The sequence below is a fragment of the Platichthys flesus genome, chromosome 7, assembly GCF_949316205.1.
Source record: "Platichthys flesus chromosome 7, fPlaFle2.1, whole genome shotgun sequence".
Taxonomy (NCBI): Eukaryota; Metazoa; Chordata; class Actinopteri; order Pleuronectiformes; family Pleuronectidae; genus Platichthys; species Platichthys flesus.
The window spans coordinates 8,649,247-8,660,917 of NC_084951.1; the positions used below are offsets into that span (position 1 = coordinate 8,649,247).

At 41.1% G+C, this 11,671-nt stretch overlaps 1 protein-coding gene across 1 annotated transcript in view; it reads right to left on the bottom strand.

The window, feature by feature from the left end:
• Positions 1-512, bottom strand: part of fam131c (family with sequence similarity 131 member C) — a 10,574-nt gene extending 10,062 nt beyond the window's left edge. The window contains exon 1 of the mRNA XM_062392499.1: positions 311-512. Coding sequence (XP_062248483.1) covers positions 311-341 — 31 coding nt within the window. The 5' untranslated portion in view covers positions 342-512. The remainder of the gene's footprint in view (positions 1-310) is intronic.
• Between the last annotated feature and the right edge of the window lie 11,159 nt (positions 513-11,671).

An 11,671-nucleotide genomic window follows, 5' to 3' on the forward strand; every position in this document is an offset into this window, starting at 1 on the left:
TCGGAGTGAATGTCAGGGTTTGTGTTGTGCAACAGTTTCATGTAAATTATTCCTATGCAGCTACACATCATAAACACACCTTTCTGATGTAAAAATATGGTTCTACCCTCCATGTTTGCAGTCGACAGCTCGACGATGTCAGTCAGTCTGCCTGCATGCAGCTACAGGATGAAATGATTCCACGTGATAATGTAAATTCTCCTGCTCTCTAGTTTTAGGTTACTGGTCCTGTTGCATACCTGCAGGTTGATCCAACCTCCACACAGACACACACACATGGACGCACAAACAGGTGGTATTAGACACTGACCTTTGTGACCTTTGCAGAGGCAGGCACCCATGGTCTCAGGATGGCAGAAACGGTTATCTGTTCACCATGGTGGCTGGAGGATGAGGAGGATGCGCAGCGGGAAGGTGGAGGGGAAAGAAGGGTTGGAGAAAGAAAGTGTAGAGGCAGCACTTGTGGCCGGAGTACGGTATCTGTCGGCAGCAGGAGCAGGGAGAGAGGTGAAGAACTGAGGACGGGGAAAAGTAAGAGTGGATGCCCAACGAGCTGTTTGGCTGATGCGAAAACCTGACTTCTCTGTATGGGAGGAGAGAGGTGAGAGAGTGACACCGACCAAGTGTGGGGAGGGGGCATGGAGAGAGAGAGAATCAGGGAGAGAGGGGGGGGGACGGACAAAACATGAATGCCTGTTTGGAGACGATTTTCAATCCCCTCCCCTCTATTTCTCCTCCTCTCCTCCCACTGTAATCTTCCTGTCCATACAAGGAGGACTCATTTTTAACATTGTTCATCTATCAATCTATCCATCTATCTATTTGTCTGTCTGTCAGTCAATAAGTCAATCAATCCAGTTGTCTTTGACCTAGCAGGTCTGTATGCAACACACACACACACACACACACACTAATGCTGGGATAATATACCCAAGACTTTGCTGACATCACCTGCGTCAGCAGGGGGTGGGATCATGTTGCCATGGCAACCAAGCCAATCTTTGCATTTGGATCTTTTCTTCCTCCACTAATTGGCCAGAGAGGAGGCAGAGAAGCGTTGGTCAATAGACTGGGGATGATGGTGCTGATAAAGTTTGCAAAAACACCAGACACTGATGTCAACCCTGGAAAATATTTTGGCACGGTTAGAACGAGCTGTTGTCTCTTTAAAAAAAAGCTGCATCTCCCCTAATTTATATCCATCCGCAGCTCATCACAGGAATATGAATTTAATGCATTAGGCCGTGACTATTCATTTCAGAGGTTCTGCTCTATTGTAAAACGAAGCACATCTCTGAAGTCCAAATGGCGAGTGCCCTAAGATTGCACTTATGAATGACTTAAATCTTAGTATCACATTCACCAGGAGACCTGCTGTGACCATAAGCAGTGTCTTACTTCTGAATGTGGGCCGGATGGATCCATTCACTAAACCTGAGATAAATACCTCGAGGCAAAGATACTTGATACTGATCCTGCTAATTTAGGCATGAGAAAATTGAATTACTTTATGCACCTTTTACAGCTTTTTGTCACCACAAACAATAAAGCGATTTGGATTAGATGAATATAGATTAAGAGAGGTGGGTTACATGTCCATGACAGAGGAGTCAAGAACAGCACCAATGAAAGAAAGAAAAAGAAAAGAAACTGATTAGCAATGAGGTTCAATATTGCCCAGGACACTAGTTAGGACAATATAATGTCTCCTGATGTCTTTCAACAGGGTTACAGGGTCTCTGTGTGTGACACCTTCAAGAGACTCATAGACCTATGGAGCCTCTCAATAACAGCCTGTCACTGTTCAGTGACCCCTGAATAGTTAGAGAAACCTGAACCCTTTAAAAAAATTATTTAAAGGCTCATGAACTTTTTTTAACGTCCAAAGAAAATCCCTGTAGAACATTTTCTTAATTTATGATGTGTTTTCCAACACTCTTTTTCGTCCCACAGTCCCAACGTACTGCCAAGGGCAGGTTTAGGAGCAGTCTGACCTCTTGTGGTAAAAAGGCAAAAGTGCAGCAGTGACGTTATATATCTTATAATGTTATATCTTTATGATCTGCAGGAAAAAATCTCGACTAGCTCCCAGGGGTAAGCTCCTGCCTCTCACTTTGCGTGTTCCAGAAAAGTTGATTCTCTGGTTGTTGTGTGTTTCTGTGTGCAGTTCTAACATACTGTCTATGAAAGTGGTTTACTGTGTTTCTTTTCCCCCGTCGGTTTTGATCTAACTGAATAAATCTTGAATCTGATTAGATGAAAATGTTTGTTTTTTTTCCCAGTATTTGAGAAGGATTGTGTAACGTCCACATACACACATTCACAGTGATGCTCCCATCTGCAAAGCCACAGTTATTCGGCAACACTCATTTCTGTGGTCCCTCGACTCAAAGCAGGAATTGGAGGCCTTTCAGTTCTGGACGGTTCTCAAGTATCGCCATTTATGTGCACATCAAACACGTCTTTTAGTTAATACTGTCAAAGTTTTATGTGATTGATTTGATCCTCTATTGGAAATGAGTCATAATTCAGCTTCTGGGAATATTTTACATCGTTATGGCAGTCTGAATGAATGTGGGAACTCCCCACCCTGATGTAAGTGAAAATTGATGACATGATTTTCTTGGACGTATTTAAACTTCTAACAAGGTCAAACTGACTGAGTACCATGTTTTTTTATAGACCCACCCTGCATCACATCCACATAGAACCACATTTAACTCTGAGAGCCGCCTAGTGAAGCCCTGAGCTGTCGGGCCGGCGGGAGCTGACAAAAAAGTTTTTATGTGAAACCTCAGCTCATGTTTTGGCTGCAGTAGATTTATTTGAGGTTGTGCGATCACGCGCAACAACAGCAGCAGTCCAGCTGAGGCTCCGATCATTGCTTGTTTGGCAAATGACTTAATTCTTGATCAAATAAAATGTGAAACTGAGATGAGTGTTTAGAGTTTCTTGGGTTTTTGGAGTCCTGCTATGCTGGTTTGTATCAAAAGTGGCCACTTCAGTATGGAAAAGGAAAATAGTTGTGATGCTGAGATTTTAATCTTCAAACTACGGACAACTGAGAGCAAAGAGCAAAAAGTTGAATTTAACCACAATTACCTGATGCAAGTTTATTCAAATTAGTTAAATGAAAAAGAATGAACCCTATCTGTGGTATTAAAGACAGCTCTTCCTCTGGTATCATAGCTGCTGGGATCGCTCAGCAGATCAGATGACTGGCAGAACCTGATAGGACGAATTCCAGGCCCTTCTCACGGCCGACTCTTTGGCATGTCATGAAAGTGAAAGTACAGGTCGGATTTTCAGATGAGTTACGCTACCTCACTGTCATAGTTTATAACTTGGAAGGTACTGAGTCATGGTTTCGGCTTTTCCTGCCTTGACAAGCCAAAATGTTTTCTGTGAAAAGTTCATGCTTTCAACCACACGTTCCAGTTTGATGAAGTATCTTGATTAATGCACTTGTTATGTTTGAACTTGCCATATTGGATTATTAGAACTTGAGTAAGTTGTTTTTGAGTATTGGACACCTTGATATTTTTAAAGAAATGCCTACATCATTAATGATGTTATGTTTCATCTCTGTTTATTTGTTTGTCTGTCTGCTAGACAGCAGGATTACAACATATGGATGGAAACAATCGATTCAATTTTGATTTGGATCCAGATCAGGGGGCGGATCCAGCAATTTCTTTTCTTTTTTTTAACATCATGAGATAAGACGTTTTTCAACATTTTCATTATTTCTCTGAGAATACTTCATAAATCTTCATGAAGAAAACCAGGCATGTCTAGAGGACTGATATTTATGAGGTTCCAGATATAAATCTCGATTGAGTGAATTTAAATGAGGTTTCACAAGAGGACTGCTGGGCCTTGGAGAGGTATGTGCTCTCTTTAAGTATAAATATTACTGCTATTAATTTAGCAACCATTAAGTTTTCTAAAGTGGATACATTTTCACTGCTTTATAATATATACATTTATACATTGAGTGTTTGTACAGCAGACCCTCCTATTCTTTAGTAATTTTAATGACTACATTGTTTGTAACATGTTATCTGTTTTACTCAAAACGGCTGCCTCTAGTGAACCACAACATAGAAGTGTAGATCGCAAAGTTAAACCCACAATTTTTCTTTTTATATTATTTGTAAATAGTAACTATTATATATAACTTTATTGTTAGTATTATACTTGTTATACCATAACAGCAAGTTGACCCCTCTAAAACACTACATTTTAAGATTTGTGTTGTATTTTGTTATGATTAAATGAACAAGTCATTATTACTTAATAAGAGAGTCAGATGTTTTTGTAGTTCTTCTCTCTGTTTCCAGTCTCCATTCTATAAGCTAAAGCCTTACAGCCTACAGCTCCAGCTCTCTTCTTGATGAGCACATGTGGAAGTAGTGTTGATCTTTTCCACCAACTTTGGAAAGCTGTATTTCCCAGAATGTTGAAAAGCACAAATTCCCTCATTTCCTCATGTTTCATTCATTCGTCACTATATTTGATCCACATTTGTATAACTCCAGAGTTTCCAGCACCCGTGAAGAAAGCACCCGGCACTAATAAAAGAGTTGGCCGGTGAGTGATGTGTTGCTATGATCTTATCTTCAACCTGCAGGATTTGGTTTGCCTTTCTTTGCTTATGTACTCTAGAGTTATTACAACAGCTAACATTTCACTCAGAGATGTCATTCATAAGTCAGCAGACTGAGCCTGTATAGAGCTCCTTGTTCCTTCACTTCTTTTTTTTTTAGTTCAGAGACTCACGTGCCAAACGCAACATGAAGTGTGCTTGGAAATCCCTCTCAGAAACCAGGGAGGACAGTCCGTTGTCCAAGATGACAAACCTTCTGAGACGTTCTGAGGATGTGAGAGGGACATTATGTGGCTCTCCTCCTGCACATGTGGACGGTGACTGGAAGTCTTACTTCCATTTCCCTCAATAACCAAATAATCAGAGTTGTATGTATTATGTGTAACAGCCTCATTCTGCCAGAACTCCCACTGTGCACGGCACCATGACACCATAATATTAGCTCTAGCATCATTTGATAGACAGAGTATGTTGAAAACCACTGTCTGCAGATTGACCGCTCTCCCCTCCCTTTCCTGCCACTTCTGATCTCTTTTTCTGTGTTTTGCCACAGAGGCACCAGAATAGCCCTCTTAGCTTTGCGGAAAACATATTTTGATGACACCAACATTAATGTCCGCTGCGCCCCGCAAAAAGAAGGATGCAGAAAATTTGGAGAGGACTTTTGCTGGCACTGCATGGTTACTTGGCCTGCAGCGAAGTTGGCAAGCTCTCTCAAGGCTACACCAACAGGAAATTGCATTAATCCAGAGCTGGAGCTGGAGTAATTCACTCCCTTCTTTATTTAAGGCTTTGCCAGAGTTTCAGCAGACCACCTCGGCCGTCCTGGAAGAGAGGAACAGGAGTGGGAGGCCTCAGGGCCTTGCTGAACCTCCCCTCCATGTGCTACCTAATTGGTTTAATGACGGTGATTATCTACTGGGGTGCATGTTGTGCAGGGGACGATTAATGGCCTCTAAAACACATGCAGACAGACGGAAATCTAGGGAGGGGAGGTTGGTGCTAAAACAAAGAAATCGCAGCAAATAGAAGCCATGAAGTTGCAGGGAGAGATACATCCTGCTGAATAAGGAAAATAGAAGAATGACAGAGCACTTTAGCATTTTGTTTTCTTGCTTCTTCCTTTTGTGAGCCTTTGTAACTCTTCAAATGTTACTTTAGTTTCTTTGACTTATTTTGAAGAGAAAAATACCTTTTGAATAGACGTCCTGTGAAACACATCTATACGAGACATACCACCCATGTAGGTTACAACTTTAATGATGTTCCACAAAACATCCACATGCGGGCACCGTTAACAGCCACTGAGAGCTGGCTGACCTGAGCTACAGTACCGCTAACATCCTCTAGGTGATGGGTCTGCAACGTCTCTAAATTGAGACAATCTCAGCCTTTCACTTGAAAAAGTTAACGATCTTCACTCTGGGTGCCGCGTCTTCTTCGATCATTCTGTTGTTGTTGTTCACCAAGTCAGTCCTGGTGGTAATTTGGGGAATTATTGTTCCATCTTTATTGTAATTGTTCAATGTGAGTCAAAGCATATGCAGTACAGACACACATGATACCCCTTCTGTGTGGAGAGTCTGTGAAGTTTTTACACTATGCAGTACCAATGTGACCTCTATATGTTGCATGTTGGTTTTCCGGCTGTTGTTTAACATTATTTTCAAACATGCATTCCAATAAGAGCTGTATGTTTATTTTGAATTGTTTGTGTTTGGTTGTTTTTGTATCTTCCTTGTTTTGTATATGTCGTCCACTAACTGGAAGGTCGAAAATGTTCCATCCCTGACTCCTTATGTCGACATGTCCAAATATACTCTGGCATAGGCTACACTCCGAAGCAGGGGCGGACCCAGGGATGCATGGGTCCAGGGGGCACTGGCCCCAGCTGATGTCCTATTGGACCCAAATGTGCCCCTTTCCTGTCCGTAGTATTTTTTTTTTAATAAACTAGTGACGCACAAACAATCTGAACTTTTTCAAAGAACACAATGTGCTTGAACAATTTTCTAAATGTATTCAATTATTTGTGTCTTTGCTCAAAGCTATTAAGCTAACAGTGACCAGTACAGATTTAAATGTGCACCTTACTGAATCAGATATTTTGCCCGGATTCTGAATATATAATTGGACTCTGTATAAATTGTGGCCCCTTTACTGCCCTGCTCCTGCTCCACTCTGAAATGTATTTTTTTGTCTAATCAGTTCTTGCAAACCCAAAGATATTCAGATGAAAAAAGAGGATTATTGAGTTTTCTCTGTCAATTTGGGAATTATTGGGCTTAATAAGAACATTGTCAATTTAGTCACTGATGAAGATGATATATATATATATATATACTGCATATATATATGGTTGGTGCATCTTTTCTAACTGAAAGATAAAACAACTGCTCTGATTTCCAGTCTGCAAAGCCCTTGTGAAAACATTCTCATTATAATTCAATCTTTTTATCACCAAATATTATACTTTCAATTTAATATTTGTATCTATTGTAACTGCCTGTGGTTTCAGTTAAGCTAATTTCATTTCTAATTCACCTATGTCGCTGCAATAGAACACATACTGTCGGTTCAGAAAACATTGAACAAAATAAAAATTTAATACATGTTGTTGAGACTGTCTTTTCATACGTAGGTGCACGCGGCAACAATCTTAAATAAGAACCATATGAGCTGCTTCAAACTGCAGCCTCTAATCCTGCCACCTCAGGTTTGGACCAGACCCTTTAAACAAACATCTATGAGAAGATTTTAGGTTATTTTGTTCGGCCAAAGATCAGGTACAGATGTTTAGCTTAAAATGTTTAGTCTAAATCTTAAACTGCACGATTCTCTCCTCAACAAAAAGCTTCTAAAAAACAGCAGCCGCCTAAAAAGCTCCTTCGTAGGGGCGGCGACATGTGTGTTGAGAATCTCGTAAAGTCTGACCTATGAGAATTTTTATGTGTTGAGTGACATCAGCGGTGCCATTAGGAGGAATATGGAGTGAATTAGGCCGGCATTGCAAAATATACAGCGAGTCTGCGGAAAGACGAGGCTTATGTCAACAGGGGCTTGTGTTTCTGCTCTCCACTCCCACTCATGTCGCCTCGCGCTGACATCAAACAGATCTCAGCAGCACAGTTTGGGGAAAGTAGGATGCTGGTAACAATTATTTGCTCCTCACTATCTTATTAAGCACGTTTATTACAGTGTTAAGGCCCAGCAGCTTACTTTGTTTCTACGTAGATTAAACCTGGAGAGAAGATCTGGCAGCACTCAGGGTGTAATCTTGGATCGTGACTTACACTTTTTTTTTTTTGTCCAGAATACATTGAAAATAGGAAAATTGAGGGGCTCAGAGGAGGCTTACGGAGAAGAATAATCTGCAAAAAGCCCTGGAGTGCTGGTGAGAGAAACGGCAGCGGAAAGACGCAGGAAGACCAATATAGACAGAAATTGGAGGATGTGTTTTCTGGTCAGGAACCCATTGCTAAAATTAGTGAGGATGTAAATTCCTCAGTGTAGCCGGTTTTCAAATCCGCGCATGACACTGAGAGTTGCCAGGAGAACATAAAACAAAAAAAAGAAGAGGGAAGGCGGCGGTATAGGGAGAGGTCATACATGAACAGTGCCATGGTAATGTTTTCCTTCTTCCTTATTTCTTTTTAAATTGACCTTCGCCCAGAGAACAAAGACATCTAACAGGCCACAAGAAGGAGGGAAAAAAAGCTGTAGAAGCCACGGGCCCCCACACACACCCGTCCACGGGGGGAGGCCCCGGGTCCTGGACGCCAAGCCTTCAACACAATCACCACACATGATATTGTGGCCTGCAGTAATGCCCTGGTATGATTCAAATCTCTCGGCTAACCCCCCTCTGCCACCAGGCCTCACTCTCCCCCCTGCTCTCTCCCTGACTCTCTATGCATCCCTGTCATTTACAGTCCAAATGACAAGACACAAACTTCCACACACTCAACCCCCGCAGAGCGAGGATAATCACGTTACAGCCGACGGCAGGGGTCACAAACCGAATTCCTCCAGCAGTCTCTTTGGACGCCCTCAGACGGGTATTTGCATAAACCCAAACAGCACAATCAGCAGCTGAACGGTGTGGCGCTGCCTCTCTTTTTCCATCGTGGATGAAAGAGAGAGAAAGGGGAGGGAAAAAAATCCACCACGCTGTGAGGCACTGAGGGGAATGGATGGATGGAGATGGAAAATAGTAGAAGGACTTTCTCGGTTTACAGTTGCCAGACAAAGCCAGGACTATTTCGAGGCATCCTATTGGTTTAGAACAGGCAAGAACACACAGCCAGCTGGAAGTCAAAGACAAAGGCTCGTGAAGGACTTAGCGGTAGATCCAAGTTCCCATACTCTGTCCACACTGGACTTTGTCTTGCTCCTTCCCCGTTGACCTACAGATTAATTCAATACCTAAATATTGACATTCTTCTTTCTGGTGCACAGCTCTTATCTGAGGAATGCATTTTTACGGCTTTTGTCACTTGCATCAATCAAGCAAAGCTGATAATTCTCTAAATGCAAGGCGCCAGGGACTTCCTCGCCACTGCAAGGTCAGCCTTGGCGAGATAAGGCGAAGTGGGCTAGTCAAGGTAAAGCCCAGAGTGTGTTTGGGGGCGTGTTTGGAGGACGTCTCCTGCTTGTACCGTTACATTTTGTTAACTTTTTTATCCTCAGCTGGTGTGAGCTATGAAACCTGATACGGTAACCGATGCAAAGCACCAACGCAACATTTGGCGCTGACCTTTACCCGCTGCCCTGCCTGCCCGCTTCTCTGCTCTGACTCTGACCTCCCATAAAAAAAACTAACCAATAGGTAATTTGTGCAATCAGCTGATTACAACCTATAGTTTTTATGGTGACGCTTCTGCGAGACAATGTCAGTCTTTTCAGCAAATGGCCCAAAACGACATGTTGACATACAAGGGACAAAGCTCTTTAGTCGTTATAGTGATTATAACTAGAGCAAAAGGAAAAAGGCCGTTAATACAGCATCAAGGTCTGCATAGGTTACAGTTTACAGGTGCTACAGCAGGGCCCATTCTAAACCCACCTGTTTGTAATGGGCTGTTCTGGCTCTGGAGCTACTTCAGAATCATTTCTTGTCATCAGTGAGTCCTCCTCAAACAGTTCTACAATATACTCTCGCTTTTTATTGTTTTTGTGCAGAGCCTTTTATAAAAACAGCCAGAGTGAAACTTTGCGTTCATCCTACCTGGTTTATCTACAATGAAGATTTTATTGTCAAAGTTTTTGTAAAATAAAGCAGAATTACTATATTACTGTTCACTTGTGTGGTCTGTATATACTTTTGAATGATTTACTCCACATAGTTTACTGAATACAATTATGTTTTTCCCTTATTAGCAGACATTTTTTATTCTAAACTGAAAACCCATGGTTTCTTAATTGTCAATAGTGTCCCTTGATTGGTTTGTTTGTTAATTTGTTGGATTGTTTGTCAGCAGCATTATGCAATAACTACTAAACCGATTTTAAGTGGACTGTTGGGCCTTGACAGCGCTCTGGTTTTTGGACCATTCTAATTTTCTTTTTCTTTTATTCTTGGACTTCTCTTAAATTTCTTTATAGTGCAGCACTTAGGCTACTCTGGGTTTTTTTATTGCGTTTTATAAATAAATGTTACTTGAATTGCCTACAGCGAGCAGATTGGTAGGTTGGCAGGGTGGAAACATAAGTTGACCATTATTTATTTCCTGTTTCAAACCAGATCAGCCTTGTTTCCTATCGATATGTTCACATTATAGCCACGACAACTGTCTACTAACTTAACTAAGCAACTAACACACAATCTGTCACTAAACCTATTTTTGTGTGCGTATAAACTAACCACATCTTAACCACAGCATTGTCACATTGTAAGAGGGTTATTTATTTATTTTTCTACGGGAATGTTTAACAGTTTATGTGTAGTGTATCAAGATCAAACTGACCGCTGACTCACACTCCAGTGCATAAGGAAGAGTTTAAGAATTAAAGGGCCATTCCAGTGTATTATAACCTGTGTGTGATTTGTATACATTTTGATTGTACAGTACATGATTGTACTGAAACCCAACAACACAGAGTAAACCAACAGATTAGCTAAACGTTGGATGCTAGATATTGGTAAGAATCATTTTTGCATGAGAACAAATGTGTGTGCACCATGCCACAGATTACCCAATGAGTTTATCTGTAAATTTGAATAAATGTTTACGACTGATGGTTTAAATAATCTGTGGTTTTATATGTAATTCATTTGAGCCTCTCATTAATCATCCTTCACCTACAGGCACTCATATTGTGCATGCTGGCTCACTGTCACACTGGCATTAGCAACACCAGTGCTTTAGTGAAAATTATAGTATGAAAGGTCAATCATGACCAAAACTATAAAAGTAAAACAAACGTCATAAACCATAATTCATCTTTACTGTGGGCAAAATACAGACTGTAAATTATTATTTAACTGCAGATCGGCATTGAGGTTTGTGAAGCAGATGGAAAGCATGATCAGTGAAGCTCGACATGCGACACCATAATGACATGTCTGTGAAATTAAATAACATTTCTTGTCCCTATTTTCCTTCTCATTAGTCCAAAGTAAAGGGTCTTTAGTAAGAGAGAAGTTCTGACCTTGTTTGACAGAGCAAGGGATTTCATGAGAGAGGAACATCTCATATCACGCTGGAGGTAATTTCCCAGTGCAAGACGTGTCCAATGGCAGATCACAGTGGGATCTCTGTTTAACCGAGACAAACTCAAAGTCAAAGTCTGGATTTTAGATTTTCAAGTTTACTTTTTAGCTCATAGTTTATTTGTTTGATTCAATTTGAACCCAAAAAGCATCTAATCCATATTGTAAAGCAGATAGCGTGTACAGTGCAGTGTGTGTGTGGTCAGGAAGCTTTTGCGTGTTTCTACAGGTTCTCAGTGGATTCAGCAACATTATGAGGAAATCCAGGTGGAAGTATAAACATCCTGGCACCGTTTAAACAAACATGAGCTTATCTTTGCTCTGTTCTATATCAATCATACAGCAAGACG